At 42.0% G+C, this 22,943-nt stretch overlaps 1 protein-coding gene across 1 annotated transcript in view; it reads right to left on the minus strand.

Annotated features, from left to right (window-relative positions):
• The window catches only part of SMC5 (structural maintenance of chromosomes 5), a 210,377-nt gene that overhangs the window by 16,019 nt on the left and 171,415 nt on the right, over positions 1-22,943 (minus strand). The window contains exons 19-21 of the mRNA XM_033924682.1: positions 18,219-18,314; positions 17,406-17,510; positions 6,954-7,073 (exon numbers count right to left, since the gene is read on the minus strand). Of these exons, the coding sequence (XP_033780573.1) occupies positions 6,954-7,073; positions 17,406-17,510; positions 18,219-18,314 (321 nt within the window). The remainder of the gene's footprint in view (positions 1-6,953; positions 7,074-17,405; positions 17,511-18,218; positions 18,315-22,943) is intronic.

Here is a 22,943-nt window from a genome sequence, read left to right on the forward strand (position 1 = left end):
GAACGAATTAAGTTCGTTGTGTGAGGCACCACTGTATAGATATACTAGCTGATGACCCGGCGTTGCATGGGTATTTAATTATAGCAATAACACTGTAAATGGATTCAAATAAAGATACTTTATAGTGGTGAATGAAATTATTGTTTTACAGCTTAATAAAAAGTACAATATTCAAATTATAATGTGAAATATTTGACAAAATGAATACAATACAACTAACGCAAAACGTGATTATAAACAACATTTTTAGTTTCACCTCCAGGAGCAAGAACATATAAATTATTGGGTGAAGAGACCCCCAGAACATAGCACCCCAGGTAGTGAGGGATCTGCATACCAAGTTTCGTTCAAATCGGTCAAGCCGTTTTTGATGTACTGTGAGAATGGCAGCTGTTTACATTTTTTGCATTGACATGAATGGGTGAAATCAGATTTTCTGTTTGTAGCTCCGCCCATGTGTGTAGGTGGGCCGCGAGACCCCCAGAACATATCACCCCAGGTAGTGAGGGATCTGCATACCAAGTTTCGTTCAAAGCGGTCAAGCCGTTTTTGAATTAATGAGAGAATGGCAGCTTTTTACTTTTTTTCCATTGACATGAATGGGTGAAATCTGATGTTCTGTTTGTAACTCCGCCCACGTGTGCAGGTGGGCCGCGAGACCCCCAGAACATATCACCCCAGGTAGTTGGAATTACTGTGAGAATGGCAGCTTTTTACATTTTTTCCATTGACATGAATGGGTGAAATCTGATTTTCTGTTTGTAGCTCCACCCACGTGTACAGGTGGGCCGCGAGACCCCCAGAACATATCACCCCACGTAGTGAGGGATCTGCATACCAAGGTCCGTTCAAATCGGTCAAGCCGTTTTTGAATTACTGTGAGAATGGCAGCTTTTTACATTTTTTCCATTGACATGAATGGTTGAAATCTGATGTTATGTTTGTAGCTCCGCCCACGTGTGCAGGTGAGCAGCGAAACCCCCCAGAACATATCACCCCAGGTATTTGGAATTACTGTGAGAATGGCAGCTTTTTACATTTTTTCCATTGACATGAATGGGTGAAATCTGATGTTCTGTTTGTAGCTCCGCCCATGTGTGCAGGTGGGCCGTGAGACCCCCAGAACATAGCACCCCAGGTATTGAGGGATCTGCATACCAAGTTTCGTTCAAATCGGTCAAGCCGTTTTTGAATTACTGTGAGAATGGCAGCTTTTTGCTTTTTTTCCATTGTCATGAATGGGTGAAATCTGATGTTCTGTTTGTAGCTCCGCCCACGTGTGCAGGTGGGCCAAGAGACCCCCGGAACATATCACCACAGGTAGTTGGAATTACTGTGAGAATGGCAGCTTTTTACATTTTTTCCATTGACATGAATGGGTGAAATCTGATTTTCTGTTTGTAGCTCCGCCCACGTGTGCAGGTGGGCCGTGAGACCCCCAAAACATATCACCCCAGGTAGTGAGGGATCTGCATACCAAGGTTCGTTCAAATCGGTCAAGCCGTTTTAGAATTACTGTGAGAATGGCAGCTTTTTACATTTTTTCCATTGACATGAATGGGTGAAATCTGATTTTATGTTTGTAGCTCCGCCCACATGTGCAGGTGGGCCGCGAGACCCCCAGAACATATCATCCCAGGTAGTGAGGGATCTGCATACCAAGTTTCGTTCAAATCGGTCAAGCCGTTTTTGCGTGATCGCGGCACATACTCACATACACACACACATACACACATACATACCTCCGATTTTATATATATAGATATACTAGCTGATGACCCGGCGTTGCACGGGTATTTAATTATAGCAATAACACTGTAAATGGATTCAAATAAAGATACTTTATAGTGGTGAATGAAATTATTGTTTTACAGCTTAATAAAAAGTACAATATTCAAATTATAATGTGAAATATTTGACAAAATGAATACAATACAACTAACTCAAAACGTGATTATAAACAACATTTTTAGTTTCACCTCCAGGAGCAAGAACATATAAATTCTTGGGTGAAGAGACCCCCAGAACATAGCACCCCAGGTAGTGAGGGATCTGCATACCAAGTTTCGTTCAAATCGGTCAAGCCGTTTTTGATGTACTGTGAGAATGGCAGCTTTTTACATTTTTTCCATTGACACGAATGGGTGAAATCTGATTTTCTTTTTGTAGCTCCGCCCACGTGTGCAGGTGGGCTGCGAGACCCCCAGAACATATCACCCCAGGTAGTGAGGGATCTGCATACCAAGGTTCGTTCAAATCGGTCAAGCCGTTTTTGAATTACTGTGAGAATGGCAGCTTTTTACATTTTTTCCATTGACATGAATGGTTGAAATCTGATGTTATGTTTGTAGCTCCGCCCACGTGTGCAGGTGGGCAGCGAGACCCCCCAGAACATATCACCCCTGGTAGTTGGAATTACTGTGAGAATGGCAGCTTTTTACATTTTTTCCATTGACATGAATGGGTGAAATCTGATTTTCTGTTTGTAGCTCCGCCCACGTGTGCAGGTGGGCCGCGAGACCCCCAGAACATATCACCCCAGGTAGTGAGGGATCTGCATACCAAGGTTCGTTCAAATCAAGCCGTTTTTGAATTACTGTGAGAATGGCAGCTTTTTACATTTTTTCCATTGACATGAATGGTTGAAATCTGATGTTATGTTTGTAGCTCCGCCCACGTGTGCAGGTGGGCCGCGAGACCCCCAGAACATATCACCCCAGGTAGTGAGGGATCAGCATACCAAGGTTCGTTCAAATCGGTCAAGCCGTTTTTGAAATACTGTGAGAATGGCAGCTTTTTACTTTTTTCCCATTGTCATGAATGGGTGAAATCTGATGTTCTGTTTATAGCTCCGTCCACGTGTGCAGGTGGGCCGAGAGACCCCCGGAACATATCACCCCAGGTAGTTGGAATTACTGTGAGAATGGCAGCTTTTTACATTTTTTCCATTGACATGAATGGGTGAAATCTGATTTTCTGTTTGTAGCTCCGCCCACATGTGCAGTTGGGCCGCGAGACCCCCAAAACATATCACCCCAGGTAGTGAGGGATCTGCATACCAAGGTTCGTTCAAATCGGTCAAGCCGTTTTAGAATTACTGTGAGAATGGCAGCTTTTTACATTTTTTCCATTGACATGAATGGGTGAAATCTGATTTTATGTTTGTAGCTCCGCCCACATGTGCAGGTGGGCCGCGAGACCCCCAGAACATATCATCCCAGGTAGTGAGGGATCTGCATACCAAGTTTCGTTCAAATCGGTCAAGCCGTTTTTGCGTGATCGCGGCACATACACACATACACACACACATACATACCTCCGATTTTATATATATAGATATATATATATATAAATTAATTTTAAAACCGCAACACTGCCATTCTGTCCTTGACATTCAAAAAACAAACAAACATAATATAAAGTGTATGGTGAACACAGTAAGGGATCCAGCAGCTTCATCCTGCCACAGCAGTGGGTCAACGCATGGAAGGGGCCCAAAGACCAAATCCATCAGGAAGCCACTCGCCCTTCTACACCCCTCAGTTGGTGAGGCACAAAGGGTGACTGACCCATCCTGCTTGTCCAGGGAGAAAGTGAAGTTACTTATCTGTAATGGAGGTTCTCCAAGACAGCAGGATCAATCAGTCACTCTATCCCACTCCTACCCTATGGATGACATTGCTAAGCACCACTATAAGACCTAACTAGGGAAAGACTGAGGTCATGAGATATCAGCATAGGGCATATAAAGGGGGAGGGGGGCTGGCATATGCTCAGAGGGAGGCTGCAAGGGCTTCCTTTGAACTCTGGGAGAGCGAATCCAATGTCAATGGACTGAAATTCTTGGCACCAAAAATTATTTTTTGCATTGTTTTTCATTACCTTTGATGCCTTTCTATAATACCTACAAACAAAATTTACAAAAAGAGGCATTTTAGACACCATTTATAGGTGTCAGTAATGGACTCTGTCCTGTTGCACTGGTAACTTTCTGTTGCACTGGTAACTTTCTGCTGGAACATGGGAAAAATAGTTGCGGCAAAATCAAATTCCTCACATGTGAAAAAAGAACCTAACTAGCTGCCCCAGATCTAAGAGGGCCTAATGAGCTTCAAAAAAACAAAAATAAATATTTAAAAATGCTAAAAACCTTAAGGGAAAAATTACTTGGGATTAAGGCCCCACTTATACATAAGAACATAAGAAGTTGCCTCCGCTGAGGCAGACCATAGGTCCATCCTGCCCAGCGGACCGCTCCCGCGGCAGCCCATCAGGCCCATTGCCTGAGTAATGGTCTATACCTATCTATACCCCTCAATCCCTTTTTCTTCTAGGAATCTATCCAAACCTTCTTTGAAATCATTTAATGTTTTCTTGTCTACAACAGCCTCTGGAAGCGCGTTTCATGTATCCACCACCCTCTGAGTGAAAAATTACTTCCTAGCGTTTGTTCTAAACCTGTCCCCTTTCAATTTCTCCGAGTGCCCCCTTGTACTTGTGGTGCCCCATAATTTGAAAAATCTGTCCCTGTCTACTTTTTCTATGCCCTTCAGGATCTTGAAGGTTTCTATCATGTCTCCTCTAAGTCTCCGCTTTTCCAGGGAGAAAAGTCCCACTGCTTCAATCTGTCGGTATATGGGAGATTTTCCATTCCCTTTATCAGTTTAGTTGCTCTTCTTTGTACTCCCTTAAGTACCGCCATGTCTTTCTTGAGGTACGGCGACCAGTACTGGACACAGTACTCCAGATGCGGCCGCACTATTGCACGATACAGCGGCATGATGACTTCCTTCGTCCTGGTTGTAATACCCTTCTTAATGATACCCAACATTCTGTTTGCTTTCCTTGAGGCCGTGGCGCATTGCGCCGATGCCTTCAGTGTTGCGTCTACCATCACTTCCAGGTCTCTCTCAAGGTTACTGACCCCTAGTGCTGTTCTCCCCATTTTGTATGTGAACATCGGGTTCTTTTTCCCCACGTGCATGACCTTGCATTTCCCTTTGTTGAAGCTCATTTGCCATTTTTCGGCCCACTTTTCCAGCTGCGTTAGATCCTTTTGGAGATCTTTGCAGTCTTCCCTGGTTTGAGCCCTGCAGTATAGTTTGGTGTCATCTGCAAATTTAATGACTTCACACTTGGTTCCCGCCTCTAGGTCGTTTATGTAGATATTGAACAGGAGCGGTCCCAGCACCGACCCCTGCGGAACTCCGCTCGTGACCCCTTTCCAGTCTGAGTAGTGGCCCTTTACGCCAACCCTCTGCTTCCTGTTTGCCAGCCAGATTTTGATCCATCGATGGACCTCCCCTTGTACCCCGTGGTTCCATATCTTCTTAAGCAGTCTCTCGTGTGGTACCTTGTCGAAGGCTTTTTGGAAGTCAAGGTAAATGATGTCTATAGATTCCCCTTTATCCACCTGGCTGTTCATCCCCTCAAAGAAGTACAATAAGTTTGTGAGGCATGACCTACCCTTGCAGAAGCCATGTTGACTTGGTTTTAGCTGCCCATTGTTTTCGATGTGTTCACAGATGCTGTCTTTAATCAGTGCCTCCATCATCTTTCCCGGGACTGAGGTCAGGCTCACCGGCCTGTAGTTTCCTGGGTCGCCCCTTGCGCCCTTCTTGAAGATGGGCGTGACATTTGCTATTTTCCAATCCTCCGGGATCTCTCCGGTTTTTAAGGATAGGTTGCATATCTGTCGAAGTGGCTCCGCTATTTCGTTTTTTAGTTCCTTGAGTACCCTTGGGTGAATGCCGTCCGGACCTGGCGATTTGTCGCTCTTTAGTCTATCTGCTTGAGTACATCCTCTTGGCTTACCTCTAAATTGACCAGCTTATCATCTTGGTCTCCTATTACGATCTCCTCGGGTTCCGGAATGTTGGTTGTATTCTCCATCGTGAAGACTGACGTGAAAAACTCATTTAACCTATCAGCTATCTCTTTCTCTTCTTTTACTACTCCCTTTCTGTCTCCATCATCCAATGGTCCCACTTCTTCTCTCGCCGGTTGCTTCCCCTTGACGTATCTGAAGAACGACTTGAAGTTTGTTGCTTCCTCTGCCAGTCTCTCTTCGTATTCTCTTTTTGCTTTTCTAACCACTCGGTGACACTCCTTCTGGTGTTCTTTGTGCACTTTTTGGTTCTCCTCTGTTTGGTCTTTTTTCCATTTTCTGAATGATAACAGGCAAATTCTGAAGAAAACAATCTCTTCACAACAATCTCGAATACTACTGCTCCATAGAAAAAAAACTGACTGATCAGATCCTGTATGATAGTGGTAGATGGGAAGGCTCTTGCATATACAGTGCAATGCTTTCAAAAGCTTCTGGAATATGATCTGGGAAACATTCCCATGTGGGCTCTGTTGGATGATGTCACCCCCATTTGTAAGAATACAGCATCCTGCTTGTTCTCAGAGAATTAAATGAAGATAAAAGTCTCCCAAACTGGTTTTGATTTATCTGACAGTGAAAAGGAAAAAAAAAGCTGCTGCCAAAAATTTATAAAAATAGTGAATTTATTTTATTTATGCATTTTTCATTTATAGCTCTCCTATTAACTAAGCAAGGTCCAATAAAAACATTTAGAATAAAATAAAGACCAAATATAAAAGCCTAAGGCCCATATTCTATAAATGGTGCCCTACTGGTGCCCGTTTAAATAGGATTAAAATAGCTTTTTAAAAAATGTAGGCGTCTAGAAAAACGGCACCTTCATCGTGGCTACAGAGGTGCTTTACGACACCTAACGCCACTGTATCCATGGCTAACACCGGAAGTGGTTTTAAGTGTTTCAAAGTGCCTCCGTAGCCACGATTTACGTGAAAGATAGGCGCTGGAAATGTATGCCTTTAAAACCCTGGCTTATATTTCCAGCACCTACCTTTCATGAAGCCACAATTCTATAAACAACACTTTTGCATGATCGACACGTGATCATCAGCCCAAAATTTCTTACCTCCTTTTCTGTGTGTAGATCTACTTCTCCTGCACATTGCATGGAACTAAAAAATAAACTGAATTTTTCATTGATTTGTTCTACTAGCTGTTTCAGAGGATTCAGCCACTTTTCTTTTACCTGAAAACAAGCACAAATAAGTCAAAACTATTGAAAAAGAAACTGCAGCATTTTATGACTATTTGCATCAGCAGATTAATTTCAAAATCATCTACCAAGTATAAATCAGTTTTAATATATAAAATTGTCAAACTGGCCTTCTGTATGATGGTGTACATTGACACCAACTGCCAAGTGGAGAATGACGTGGCAAAAAAATTTGTCCCCGTCCCCGCAAACCATCTAATCCCATCTGCACAAGCCTTGAATAGTTATGATTTTATATTGAACTTATTTTGTTAAAGTAGAAAAATAATATTCTGTACAATTATCATTTTATAAATCTCATACAATACAGAACAAGAATCAACAAAACCCCTCTCTCCTTTCCTTCTCACAAACATCATCTCCACTTTCGAGAAAACTGAACAAGTCAAATTAATACAGAATGCAACATAGAAAAATCATGGTAAAAGAATACCCCTGTCACACATGGCAGGAATAAGGGTAATGCAACTAGGGCAACTGCCCCCTGGAAACTGAAAAAAGCACAGCCTGTTAGTGGGCTTTGTAGTTCCCAGCTATTTCTAATCAAGTTTGGACAGATGTCAGGATTTCGGATAAACGTGTCTAAGTCAGAAATTCTAGATCTTACCCTGTCAGATTTAGATCGAGGATGGATTTCTAGTAATTATTCCTTCAAATGGGCACAAGAATCATTACGATATCTGGGGATCAATTTAACAAAGCATGTAGAATTGTTATATGTTGCTAATTATCTCACTCTCTTCAAATTGATTTGGCAGGCTATTGAAAGGTGGAAACATTTAAATATTTCCTGGCTGGGAAGAGTACAATGCTGATTCTCTCGAGGTTGTTATATCTATTCTCAGCCTTACCAATCCTTTTACCTAAAAAATTCTTTTCACAGTTAGAGTGGAAGATATTCGCTTTCATTTGGTGTCATAAGACTCCAAGAGTCCAGACGTTTGTAGAGCTACCCAGTTTAGGCGGAAACAATTTCTTCAATACAAATCTCGTGTATTATCATTGGAAGCATCTTTTTTCTTAAAATTTCCTGCTAAATGTATGAGTACTTATTCAAATATGTCATATGCCTTTTTTGAACCTGATCAATTGGAAAGATTCCTGATAGATAGGGAAACGGGTGTTCAAACTAAAACTTAAAAGAGAGATATACAGGCTTTTTTTTTTTTCTTTTATTTGTTGGTTATGTATGTTCAAGAATGACCTCTTTCTCTTCCTTGATATGGACTCATATTGCTTTAGAATACTGTATGTATTATAATTGTTATATTTAAATTAAAAAAAAAAGACTCCAAGAGTTTCCTGAGCTATGATGTACCAACTCAGGAAACTGGGAGGAATGGCAGTACCACAATTTCAATATTACTATCAAGCAGCCCAATTACGATATTTAGTTAATTGGAAATAGGATGATGGAAAATCTTGAGTATGTATGGAAGAGGAGATATTGGGAGGGCCTCCATTGTGGACGATACCCTGGCTCCAACTCTCACAACCCAGAGAGTGGTAGAAAACTGGACCGCTCTTCTGGACTCTGTTATAGGGGAAAACACCCTCCAGGGATTCAAGACAAAGTTGGACAAGTTTCTGCTAAACTGGAACGTATGCAGGTGAGGCTGGACTCATTTAGAGCACTGGTCTTTGACTTGGGGGCCACCGCATGAGCGGACTGCCAGCAGCGGCAATTCTTATGTTAACTCTCTGTAATAGCTCAGAAGTCTAACCCGGTAATACGACATACTCTTGACTTATGGATTCAGATACTTAGGCGATATTACCGGGATAAAAATTATTTTATGGGGGCTGTTATTATATATATGCCTAAATTTACTCCAGGAGAAGTTGATGTGGCCTTTCATCTTTGGGGAAAGAAAGGCCTTAAAACACTAGGCCAATTATTGGAAGATGGGGAAATTATCCCTTTTGAAACATTGAGAGAAGAGTATGGCCTTGCACCAAGTGATCTTTTCTATTATAGACAAATCGAAAGTTTTTGTTAGAAAAGTGGTTTTAAAAGAATTATTTGTTGTACAATAGTTGGATTTAGGGAAGGTCATGATAAAAGAGAGTGGGCGAAGAAGTATCACTAGATTATACAATGCACAATTGGAGCATCTTCATCCCCCTTTGAAATATAGATGTCGCTGGGAAAAGATTATGGGTAAAACTTATTCTGATAAGGAATGGTTTAAAATATTGCATTCTCTTTTATAAGGTAATATAGCCAGCAATATGATAGAGAATGGATACATGATGTTTTTCTGTTGGTATTATACACCAGCTTGATTGCGGGCTATGTATGGGAATGGATCGGATAAATGTTGGAGAGGATGCATGGAAATAGGCACTTTTGAACATATTTGGTGGCATTGTACTAAAGCACAGATCTATTGGGATAAAGTAATTTCCTTTATTGAGGAAGTACTAGGCATTCCGATCTCTAAGACCATGGAATGCTGTCTCTTGAATAAGGGACTGGACGGCCTGCCCCTAAAACATCAGAAATGGATACATTTGACAATGACAGCAGGTTGACTTGTTTTGGCATCTGCCTGGAAACAATTAGATTTACCAGATCTGCGAGTATTATTGGTTAAAGTTCAATACATTCAGCAGATGCCTAAATTAACTGCTCTTCAGAGAAATCAGCTACAGAATTATAACACCATTTGGAGTGCTTATGAAATTTGGAATAATTTCCAAAAATGATAATCCCAATTGATCTTTGATATATAACCTTATGCCACATCTTATAAATCTCCTGCACATTTCTTCTTACCGGGGGGAGAGGGAGTAGGGATGGGAGGGATGAGTTATATTAGGTACTAGCTGATGACCCGGCGTTGCACGGGTATTTAATTATAGCAATAACACTGTAAATGGATTCAAATAAAGATACTTTATAGTGGTGAATGAAATTATTGTTTTACAGCTTAATAAAAAGTACAATATTCAAATTATAATGTGAAATATTTGACAAAATGAATACAATACAACTAACGCAAAACGTGATTATAAACAACATTTTTAGTTTCACCTCCAGGAGCAAGAACATATAAATTCTTGGGTGAAGAGACCCCTAGAACATAGCACCACAGGTAGTGAGGGATCTGCATACCAAGTTTCGTTCAAATCGGTCAAGCCGTTTTTGAATTACTGTGAGAATGGCAGCTTTTTACATTTTTTCCATTGACATGAATGGGTGAAATCTGATTTTATGTTTGTAGCTCCGCCCACGTGTGCAGGTGGGCCGTGAGACCCCCAGAACATATCATCCCAGGTAGTGAGGGATCTGCATACCAAGTTTCGTTCAAATCGGTCAAGCCGTTTTTGCGTGATCGCGGCACATACACACACACATACATACCTCCGATTTTATATATATAGATTATAGATTATTTAAACTTTTAGCATTTGTTATTAAATAAGATATATAATGAGTTAATGTATTGTTTTGTACATAATTGTATAAGTAAGATTGTTTTAATTGCATTATTTTTCAATTAAAGAATAAAAAAAATTAATTTGTCCATAGGTGTTTCTTCTTGAAGATGTGAGGGTAACGAGTTCCACAATGTAGGAGGGGCTGTAACAGAGAAAATCTTCTTTCTAATGGTATCGTAAAATAGATGGCATAAAGAGGGAATAATTAGAAGGTGTTGGTGGCTCAGAGTGTTCTAGATCAGTGTTCTTCAACTGCCGGTCCGCGGACCGGTGTCGGTCCGCAGAAAATTCCTGCCGGTCCGTGCAGGACTGGCAAGATCGGATTAGTTAAGTAGTATTTGGCATGTCCCCGAGCTTTACACTAGCTTTTCATTTAAGTGCTAAACTCTTACAAACATGCATTGTCTGTCAATTCTATCAACCAATTACAGTTGAAGGGGGGCAGATGAGCCTGTTCTTGCCACGCCTCCTCCTGCCCTTCCCAGTCTTTTGAGCTTTGAATCTAAAAGGAGCGACATGCTTACTTAAGCGCAGCGTCTGCCTAGCCTGTCAGCCAGTCAAGGTAGAGGGGAGCAGTGGGGTGAGCCTGTTCTTGCCACGCCTTCTCCTCCTCCCAGCATTTCATAGCTATGACGTTATACACATTGAGGTTTGAAGGATTGAATGTCGGGTACGTCAGACGGCCAAGATGGCGACCACCGGTGGGACTTGCAACTCGGCCGGAGTGAAGAAGACTCATTTTGAGCACTGTGGTGAGTGTGCTATGAGGGGACATTCTTCTGGAAGGCTCGGTTGTCGGCCACCCCTCGCTCTCTGCCTTCCCCCACCCCAGTCTGCCCCGGGGCGGTAACCGCGTGGTTACCGAGTGCCTCCATACATGGTAGTTAATTGCAGCGGCTCGTGCGAGAGCTTAGATACATTTGGTAGACGTTTCTCTTCTCTTCCTAAATGCGTCTGTGGCTCTGAGCACTTCCCATCTCCGGGATATGGTATGTCCCACTTTGACAGGTTGGGCAGGGCGTTGAGTGTCATTAAAAAAAAAAAAAAAGTGGTTGCTGAGAGGAAAGCATGTGTCCCCGTTAGTACCGCTAAGTTCGTAATTTCGATTGTCCTGGGATCTTTCAGCTTTGTAATTTAAAAAAAAAAAGTAAAGAAAACTAGTTCCTTCTAACGAGTGTAGTGCTTTGTTTCGCTTGTTGTCGGTTTATGTTTAATTTGCAGGGACCGAGCTCGCGGAGATGGGGCGGAAATGGGTTTTTAAAATTTCAGTCTTAGTAGTTTGCCGGTCCACAAAATAATTCTTTTATTTCTGCCGGTCCACGGGTGTAAAAAGATTGAAAAACACTGTTCTAGATGGAAAGTGTGGGATGAGAAGTCTGTCTATAAATCCAGGAGTGCGTGTTAGTTTCACCTTGAAGGTAAGCAATAGGATTTTGTATGTGATTCTATGTGTGATTGGTAACCAATGGAATTTTATTAGGAATGGAGTAACGTGATCAAACTTTTTTGTGTTATAGATTAATTTGACTGCTGTGTTTTGGATAATTTGTAACCTTCTAAATTCTTTTGGGGTTATTCCTTGATATAGGGAATTGCAGTAGTCAATTTGCGAAATTACAAGGAAGTGTAACAGAATACTAAGAGATGAGGGTTCTAGTAGACTGGAGAATGATCTGATCATTCTTAATTTGTAAAAGCTTTTTCTTACCACTGAGCTTATCTAAGAACATAAGCATTGCCTCTGCCGGGTCAGACCAGGGGTCCATCGTGCCCAGCAGTCGACTCCCACGGTGGCTCCCCAGGTCCATGACCTGTAAGTTCTCCACCACCTAAATTGTTTATATCCTAATCCTGAAGTAACCTGTATAGTAACCCTTTATCTATACCCTGTAATCCCTTTCTCCTTCAGGAAGTCATTCAATCCCTTTTTGAAACCCAATATTGTACTCTGTCCTATCACCTCTCCTGGAAGCGAATTCCAGGTGTCCACCACCCTCTGAGTAAAGAAGAACTTCCTAGCATTTGTTTTGAATCTGTCTCCTTTCAGTTTTTCTGAATGCCCTCTTGTTTTTGATGTCCCCGCTAGTCTGAAGAATCTGTCCCTCTCCACCTTCTCTATCCTTTCATGATTTTATAAGTCTCTATCATGTCCCCTCTAAGTCTCCGCTTCTCCAGGGTAAAGAGCCCCAGCTTCTCTAGCCTTTCAGCATATGAAAGGTTTTCCATGCCCTTTATCATCTTTGTTGCTCTTCTCTGGACCCTCTCGAGTATCGCCATATCCTTCTTAAGGTACGGCGATCAGTATTGGACGCAGTACTCCTGATGTGGGCGCACCATCGCTCGATACAGCGGCAGGATAACTTCCTTCGTTCTGGTAGTGATACCTTTTTTGATAATGCCCAACATTCTGTTCGTTTTCTTTGAGGCCGCTGCACATTGTGCCACTGGCTTTATCGTTGTATCCACCAATACCCCCAAGTCTTTTTCTAGTTTGCCTTCCCCTAGTACCCTCCCTCCCATCGTATAGCTGTACATCGGGTTCCCTTTCCCTATGTGCAAGACTTTACATTTCTCTACATTGAAGTTCATCTGCCATCTTTTTGCCCACTCACCCAGTTTGTTCAGGTCACTTTGTAGTTCTTTGCATTCCTCAACAGTTCTGATCCTACTGGAGAGTTTTGTGTCGTCCGCGAATTTTATAACTTCGCACTTCGTCCCTGTTTCCAGGTCATTAATGAATATATTGAACAGCAGCGGTCCCAGCACTGGCCCCTGTGGGACACCACTCGTGACCACTTTCCAGTCAGAGTAGTGTCCCTTTACTCCTACCCTCTGCTTCCTGTCTGCCAGCCAATTTTTGACCCATCTGTGCACGTCCCCTTCCACCCCGTAGCTCCACAGCTTCTTTAGTAGGTGCTCGTGGGGTACCTTGTCGAAGGCTTTTTGGAAATCCAGATATACGATGTCTATAGGGTCACCTTTGTCCAGTTGTTCGCTTATCCCCTCAAAGAAATGCAGTAGGTTCGTTTGGCATGATCTTCCTTTACAGAAACCATGCTGGCTTGTTCTCAACAGATTATTTTTTTCTATTTGCTCATGATACTTTCCTTGATCAATGATTCGGCCATCTTCCCCGGAACTGAGGTTAAGCTCACCGGTCTGTAGTTCCCTGGGTCGCCTCTCGATCCTTTTTCAAAGATAGGTGTAACATTTGCTATCCTCCAGTCCTCCGGGATTACCCTGATAATAACTCCAAGGATCTTAGTAGAGTTAGAGATATGAAGAGGTGTTGATTAGAGAATGACATGGTGGCTGTTACCCTCTGCTAGCCGTGGGTAGCCCGCCGAAATGGGGGGGGGAAGTGCTCACTGCGGTTACGGGAACAAGGCCATCCACCGCCCCGCTGCGTCAGAGGAGAAGCTTCCGCCCACAGATACACAAGACTGCAGGAAGGCTCCAGCGGCTTGAGAAAGTTACTCTGTAAACTTAAAACGCGCCGCGAAGGTAAGGGGGAGAGAAGGAGATGCTCAGACCGCACGAGGGGTGGTGAAGGGCGGTGAGGTGGCGAGAGGGAAGGGTGGTGGTGGAAAGGGAAGCAACAGACACTGAAGGGGGGTAGAAAGGAACAGATGCTGAAAGGAAATGGGGAACAAAGAGTGGGGAGAAGACGCTGAAGGGAAATGGGGAACAGAGAGTGGGGAGAAGATGCTGGAAGGAAAGAAGACAGAGATGCCAGACTATGAGGGGAGTGGAGGGAAGAAGATGGGTGCCAGACCAATTGGGGGGGGAGGGTGAAGGGAGAGGCACAGTAACAGAGCAAATGGAAGATGCAGAGAGAAGACAGACAGTGGATAGAAGGAACTGAATGAGAAGATGAGGAAAGCAGAAACCAGACAACAAAGGTAGAAAAAAAAAAAATTCTATTTATTTATTTATTTTTTGCTTTAGGATAAAGTAGTATATTAGTTGTGTTGATAAAAATCTATAAACAAATCCCTGCCAGCTTTCTCTAGTTCAGCAGCCAGAACTTTGATTTATAAGGAAGGAATAAGCTAAATATATATATATATTTTAAAATTCTTTATTGATTTTCAAAACTTAAATAGTGCAATACAACAAATGTAACATATAATAATACAATAAAAGCACATTCAACTTACACATGTTCTTAAACAACCATTTCCCCCCCACCTCCCAATGATTATTCAATAAAACACAAAAACATAGATTACCGCAAAAAGCCATATCATATTCCTATTGATAATATCTTCCCATCCATTCACCCACCCCCAAATGTAAGTACCCTAAAACAAAACTAAGACAGAAATAATCCCCCCATCCCTCACATGGGGTGGTAAAAGGCCTTGCTCCCGTTCCAGTGGTAGACAGCCCAATTTTTTTCCCGTCCCCACAGCTAAACCACGGTTCACCGCGATTTGCTGTGGTGTTCAGTCACTGTGTCAATCTCTACTGCCAAGCTCAATGTATCAAGGGTGAAGATATAACATTGTTCACACTCACCCTTGATACAGTAGAACCCAGGGGCTTGAACAGCGAGATTGAATGGGCGACTGTGATTGGTTGATTTTCGAGCGAATGGGTCACAGGGGGCGTGCACATTAATGAAGTATTGTGGGAGGATTTAAACCCGGGGGAAAGATACCGCCGCCATCTTTTCTCACACAACTAAAATTTAGTGGAGTCGGATGACGACAGCGACCTCGGTGAGTCTAAAATAATGGAGGTTGAGTTTTAATAGAGGGGTTAGTTGGACAGTAGTGTGTGTTTTACAACTTTCTTCTCTTTATTTTCTATTGTTTAGGGAGACCCTTGATACAGCTCTTTTTTGAGCGAAACATGTCGGGTCAGACTCCCAGGTTTTGGCTGAAATGGAGCTAAGTACTTAAGCACTTTATATTTATAGATAAGATATAAGATATTTATTCTTTATTTATTTCTTATTGGACTAAATTTGCACAAACGACACTGTATAAATATTTGAATGGACAGCCAATGAAGAGGCACCACGTAATTCTTCCCGCAGTTATAAGATAATACAGCGGTGGAGTGGTGGGGTTGAGGCTTCCTACGAAAACAAGGAGGATTGAGGAAATAACACCAACATATCCAGACTCGATTGATTTTGACTGTTTATTAAGCATTCGGTGGCTGGACAAATACATATTGTTGCCACACATTTTTAAGGAATACATTTCAATGACAGCCAGCAATACACTGTGCAAGCATAGGGAGATCATTACCTCAGGAGCTGATTAAATTGGATTTTTCAGATCTTCTGGCAGCCTCAACTTCCTTGCCACTTCAGATCACGACCACCAGGACCCCTCAGGGAAATCAGGAAAGACACGTGCGCAGTTCCGATCCCAGCGTACCTCCTCGGAACCGCAGCAGCCTGAGCTCTACCCCTTTGTGGACAAACCAGGGGAGAGATGGCTCCCAAACCTGGAGACCCGATTCAATCTGCAGGCTGGCCAGAGGGCTTCCTGCAGTTTCAGGCTTACAGAGCACCCTCTGGAAACAGACAAAATTAAAAATGTCTCCGATCTCCCACCGAAGGATCACTCGCACAGAGTTGATTCGCAGCATATGGGCTAACCCGCGAAAAAAAAATAAATTCAAAAAAGGACTAGGAAGTGAAAACAAATCACGAGCAGAATTAACTGAGTTGAAACCATGCAGTGAAGCTGCAGGAACAAACTGGGCAAGACAGGAAATTCCCAGGCAGGTAGCCCAAAGGGGAGGGATCATCTTTTAGTTGCCCTGCAGCAGAAGCTAATAGAGATACAAGATCCCGTCCGTTCTGCTTCCAGAGAGATTGTACAAGAATAAAACATACTGTACTTTGAGGCTTTTGTGCAGGTTAAATCTCAATAGTTTTCAGTCATTGCATTTCTGTGAATTATGAATGCAGCTAAGATGAAGTCTATATGAACTATCTAGAAGATTGTAAATGTTTATTGTGTTCTGTCTTGTGATAAGCCAGCAGGGACATATTTTTACTAATCTGCACCTCGCAAAGACAGTAAGGTATGGTTAAGGTTCTTCCTTAAATTTTGTTTGAGGGCCCACAAAGAAACCTTTACAAGAAACTGTTTTCAGAAATTTTTTTTTTTTTAAAATTAGGATTTTATATACCGCCTATCAAGGTTATCTAAGCGGTTTTACAATCAGGTACTCAAGCATTTTCCCTATCTGTCCCGGTGGGCTCACAATCTAGCTAATGTACCTGGGGCTATGGAGGATTAAGTGATTTGCCCAGGGTCACAAGGAGCAGCGCGGGGTTTGAACCCACAACTCCAGGGTGCTGAGGCTGTAGCTTCAACCACTGCGCCACACACTCCTACAATCACAGGGGAAAGGGAACCTCTAGTGTGCTGCTGATTCATTCCAGTGGCAGATACAGTACAAGAATAGCAGATCTCAAATGTCTGGTATGGATTTGACATACTGTCACTTGTGTGAATTGGCCCCTCGGTCATTTTAGTAGTCTCAAAAGGAGAGTGAAAGAAAGGAGACAAATAACAATAACAATAATTCTCCTTTATCTGAGACAATATTTTGTTTAGTAATTTTTGTTCTTAAAGGATGAAATTCATGAAAGCCCAGGATGCTAACTAGGGTAAAATGAGGACTTTTTGGAGCAGTGCCAGCGTCAATATTTCTCATACACATTAAAAATGCTTAGAATAATGAACTGATTAGAAGAAACAGCACAGTCAATGAACACCAATAACTTCTCTATAAAGTCTTAATCCAACCATCATAGATGTGTAAAAGGGCCGTCTTATTAGAGATCTTTTTCAATCTATGCAAACAAATGTTAAAGTACCGCAACCGCACCTCAGAAATGTTGTGCTTATAGTTTTCCAGCTCCGTTTTCTTTCGATCTAGCTCTTCCGAGAGTTGTTGCATTTCTTTTGCTTTTTTCTTATATTCATCAACAACCTATAATAGCAAAAGTAACTCTTTAAAAAAATATCAGAATGAAAATAATAAAGCAAAAATGATTTAAATGTAATGTAATGTAATTTATTTCTTATATACCGCTAAACTCCGTTAGGATTCTAAGCGGTTTACAGAAAAAAAACAGACAATAGGGTGCATTAAAATTATAAGTAAAATATAAGTAAAATAGGTACTTAGATATTCCCTTACTGTCCCGAAGGCTCACAATCTAACTAAAGTACCTAGAAAAATGACAATTAGTAGAGTAATGAAAAAATTAAAATAGAGCTATAGATGAGAAAAAATAAGAAAATAAACATTCTAATAAGACTACAATGGTCTAAAGGACTTTGAAAGGTTGAAAAAAGAGGGGAGATAGGAAATAGAAGTAGGAGGGAGAATTTGAAAGCAAATTTTGATAACTTGGACGTTACCATTTTCTATATAACCAATCTGTTTACACACTAAATTTGATTGAGATACAATATCTTTCATTTAAAAGACAGACATTGGCATTCTAGCAGGTTAACCCAACCTTTTTTTTTATATACAAAGAACAGAACACATTGTTCCTTCAGAAGCCCTACTTAAAATTCTAATAGATTCAGAATCTGGCGTTTGCAGCACATTGTTCCTGCTGCCTAACTTATTTTTACTAAGAACTCTAGTACAGCGTAGGAGGTAAGAACTGAAGAGGAAAAATCATACCGAAGCATTTAGACCTGTGAAGCAGGAAGCTCTGGATTTCTCTTCATTTAGTAAAGCGTCAATTTCATCAACTGTGTCAGGAAGAGCCTGGAAAGCCTAGAAAAAAAAGTATGTTTATGTACTGCAGTCAGCTTTTAGTATGGCACAAGAGATCCAAAATCTAACAGAAATTACCGTATTTTCACACATATAACGCGCATCGGAGAGAGCGAGACCAGAAGGCTTTGAGCATGCGCAAATGCTCAAAGCCCAGTCCAGCCCGGCACAGGGAAGAAGGAGGATCTCCCTCGCACCGCCCAGCCCAGCCCAGCCCAACGAGGGAGGATCTTCGGGCACTGGCACGTCCTGTGCATTGGTGCTGGTGCCGGTGCCCAATCGGGTAAGAGATGTTTTGCGGTGCTGGGGGGGATGTAGGATCGCCGGGGAGAGGGGGTGACGCGAGCGGGGGGGGGGGGGAGGATGCCGGTTCGCAGAGGGGATGCCAGATCGGAATGAAAAAAAAAAATTTGTACAACGCGCTCACACGTATAATGCGCACGGTTATGCACGGTTTGTAAAATCATGTATAACGCGCGCATTATATGCGTGAAAATACGGTAGAAGGTTCCAGGTTAAATTCATAAGATGAATACAGCTGATTTATACCAGTGTCCTGCAAACATTTCCAGCCGGCAGCACACTAAATGGAGTGCCCCGGCTGGAAGGCACCCGGAAGTCGACACAATGACATCACACACATGCATGACATCATCGCGTCAACATCCGCGCATGTGGAAAGGCCCGTCTTGCTGCAACCCCACTGTTACAGGGATCTGAGAGGTACAGGGAGAAGAGGAGAGATGCTGGCCAGGAGGAGAGTCGTCCACACCGGCTGACTTCCTACAGTACATGCCTCTCACCGCGAGAGGCTCGTCCTGTAGGCAGGCAGCCAGCATGGACAACTCTCCTCCTCGCTAGTGTGTTGCGGCATACCAGAAATCTCAGGAGACACACAGTTTGCGATACACTGATTTATACTTAACCTTATTCACATCTAGCAATCTACAATGTACAAATGTACAATGTACAAAACACTGAAAACGATTGCACTGCTTACAAATAAACAAGTTTCAAGTTTATTAAAATTTTGATGTAAACGCAATATCAAATATTTTCAATGCGTATAACAAAAATAATTTTAGGGGACAAGATAAAACAATTTATACCAATAAACATACAATTAATATACATACCAGATAATGAAACATAAGGAAAGAGGGGGTGAACTACAATTTTTTAAGGAATAGAAAACAATTAAGGGGAAACAACATCAGGAGGGTAATTAAAAATATTTTAAATAAATCTGTACTACAAGTTGATTAACAAACTAATGCTGTTCTAATTCATTCATTTTTAAAAATGAAAACCCTTTTAAGTGGAAACTAAAACAACACTTTGAGGGCTCAGGTTTTCATACTTAGGGGGTTACTTACTAATAGCTAGCATATGTTAATCATGTCAACTGCCATAGGCCCTGCAAACGATAATGCCGGAAAATGTGCACTATTACGCCCCCTTTAGCCTTTACCCTCAACCCCACATCAACAGTATACTGAGCTAATTATTGCTTTAGTACAGTATCTTATTTCCTACTACACATAGGCCACTTTCATACCATCATCAAAAGGAAAGCCTACCAGAAAATTAATTCTATCACACGTATACATCTATACAGCATTGTATTATGAAGCAAAGAAGTTAAGAACATAAGAATAGCCTTACTGGGTCAGACCAATGGTCTTTCTAACCCAGTAACCCATCTTCACGGTGACTAATCGAGGTTATTAGTACCTGGCAAAAACCCAAATAGTAGCAACATTCCATGTCATTGATCTAAGGCAAGCAGTGGCTTCCCCCAAGTCTGTTTCAATAACAGACTATGGATTTTTCCTCCAGGAAATTGTCCAAACCTTTCTTAAAACCAGCTACATTAACCGCTCATACCATAATCTCTGGCAACGTGTTCCACAGCGTAACTATACTCCGAGTGAAAAAATATTTCCTCCTATTGGTTTTAAAAGTATTTCCCTGTAACTTCATCAAGTTTATAGAAGTTTACCAATAATGTTTGTATTATACAACACTGATCCTTCAAATAATCAATTTGTATAAACAAGGATATAAATACTGTTTTAAGCATTTTGGGACTGATTCTATATAGAACGCTGGTCTCAGTGGCCACCTAAGAAGCGCATGAAAATTGCACACTGGTGTCCTATACAGAATCACAAATTGCCTCTGTCTTAAAAAAACAAATGCCTTACCCCCCGATTCTCTAACCTTTTCGAAGAAAGACTGACAGGCTCACCTCTTCAAAATGGTGGGCCTTCCCCTTCCCATTTCATCCTGGGATGCATCAGGAAGGGGCCTAAGGCCCTGACTGGCTCAGATGCCTAAGGCCCCTCCCATAGATGGGGGCCTTAGGCTCCTTGGCCAATCAGAGTCTTAGGCCTCCTTCCCAGTGCATCTTGAGATGCAATGGGCATGACCTAAGACTCCAATTGATTATAAAGTAGAGCCTCCACCATCATAGCACATACAGAAGAACTACCATCGTATGTGCTATGATGGAGGATGGCTCTACTTTTTTTGATCTTAGAACAAAACAAATTTAGTTTGCATTCTGACACTTCCTGCACTTCTTGCAATGTGATTTACCTGTTGATTTGCCCCTGTGATCTTTATTATGTGGGGCAAACTTCATGACAACTTAAGACTTGCCTCACTGAACATAGACATTGTGTTTCTACTAGAAAATTGATGGAATTGTTGGTTAAACACTGTTTATTGAAGAACCACAAATTTTCCTCTTTTTGTTGCATAGTGCTAGAACAACTCACTTGCTTGTCAGGGCAACATAAGACGTTGATTAAGGCAAAAGGAACAACGTTGGATCTTTAAATTACACAGTGGCTCCTGCTGGGTTAAATCATTCTACTGAATGGAAGGAAGGCTTTCCAGTGAGGGGAAGTGTTAGATTATGTCAATGTGAGTCTTCATTTCAGTTGACGTCAAAGCCGTTTTGAGAGTAGCCATTACTACGATGCCGAGGATTCTCTGCTTGGAGTTCATCCCCAGAAAACACTTTTGTGAAATAGGATCGCCCATCGGGTTTGGATTGTTTGGGACTTTTTTTGATATGGTTGCAATGGAAGATAAGTAAATCTATGCTAGTGTCCCACTGTGATTTGAGAGTGCCTGTGGCTATTTGTGCATTTGCCTGCCAGTGAGGAGGATTGACCAGCCTTTTTTTTTTTTTTCTTTAAGAGATAGTGGAGATTTTTTCTTTGACTCATGATGAGAGTGAGCGTACTATGTTGCAGCTGAATGCTGTTTAAGTTATGCTCCCCGTTGTCTTGAAGTCTTTTTTTCTCCACGTTCGGTAATGCAGTAGCCAACCTTTCCTGCCTTTCAGACAAAAGGAATTGCAGTGTGTTAGTCTTAATTACCCCAATATTTACTGGATAAATGTTACATCAGGGAGTGCTGTGTGTGTTACATGCCACTGACTCAAATTCAAGTCCTATCAACTTGATGAGTTAAAGATCCAAAAAGAGGTTGGTCAAGTGCAAGTACAAGAAGTTCCTCCAGCATCATCCTCAGTAGCATGGCAAACGCCTTCCAATCTAGGAAACCATCTTCCATCACTATATGTCACTTCTTTTTGTTGTCTCATCATTATCAAGTTTTCTTGGCAAAAATACAGAAGTAGATTGTCGGGCCTTTCTTCTGTGCAGTGTAAATTTGATGTTGTTGCATCAAACGCAATCTTCCGCCTCTAACACTGCTCACCTGCTGCTGCCCAGATAGGTGGTACATCGTTAGTCTGGCCTCTCCGCTGAAACTTGTCCACCTTGAGAGACCCTTCTGGTAGTAAAACTACTATAGCTTTCAGCTTCTTAGATGTATGCAAGCCCTAGTGGCACAACAAACTCATGTACTATGTCTGGGGCAGGGAGTGCTAGGGAGGTAAAATTCCTAGAAATAATGAAGCAACTGGTCCAGAAATTGATAAGAGGGGGAGCTATTTTAGATTTAGTTTTAGTAGAATGCAGGGCATAGTACGAGAGGTAACTGTTGGGTCCGCTGGGAAACAGTGATTATAACTATCAAATTTGAGCTGATATCTGGAGTGAAGCCACTAAAGAAAACTACTGTAGCAGCGTTTAATTTTTGAAAGGGCAACTTGCTAGGAGCAATTGGCACACAAACAACAGAAACAAAAAACACTTTGCTTTATTGTTTGCCTCACACCAATCAAAGAATATAGCCTTGGCTTACCTCAGCCAGCTGATAAAGGCATTAGTCTGTTTTCCCAAGGCCTGCCTCCGCCTTTATCTAGGGAAAACATGAGAGTTCCTCTTTCTACCTCGGGGACCTCTCTAGAATGAACCTGCCTGGGCAGAGATACCTCTCTCCTGTGACTCCCGTCCCTGTGACTAAGCACTGAGCTCCATAGGCCAGTGCATACTGGGACCTGTAGCTCCACATTTGATTAGCATCTCCTGCTGTCCAGGGGTATAATATTTGCATGGGGGAGGGAAAACCCATTAATCTGTCACATACCTTCCCCCTCAGCTCATCCATAATGGGGTGAGTGCTTGCTTTTACCTGGGGCTCCTTCCCTAAGGGTGAAGAGTAAGAAATTCCCAGGGCACTTGGAACCTTATCCACTATTCTGAATCA

The sequence above is a fragment of the Geotrypetes seraphini genome, chromosome 1, assembly GCF_902459505.1.
Source record: "Geotrypetes seraphini chromosome 1, aGeoSer1.1, whole genome shotgun sequence".
Taxonomy (NCBI): domain Eukaryota; kingdom Metazoa; phylum Chordata; class Amphibia; order Gymnophiona; family Dermophiidae; genus Geotrypetes; species Geotrypetes seraphini.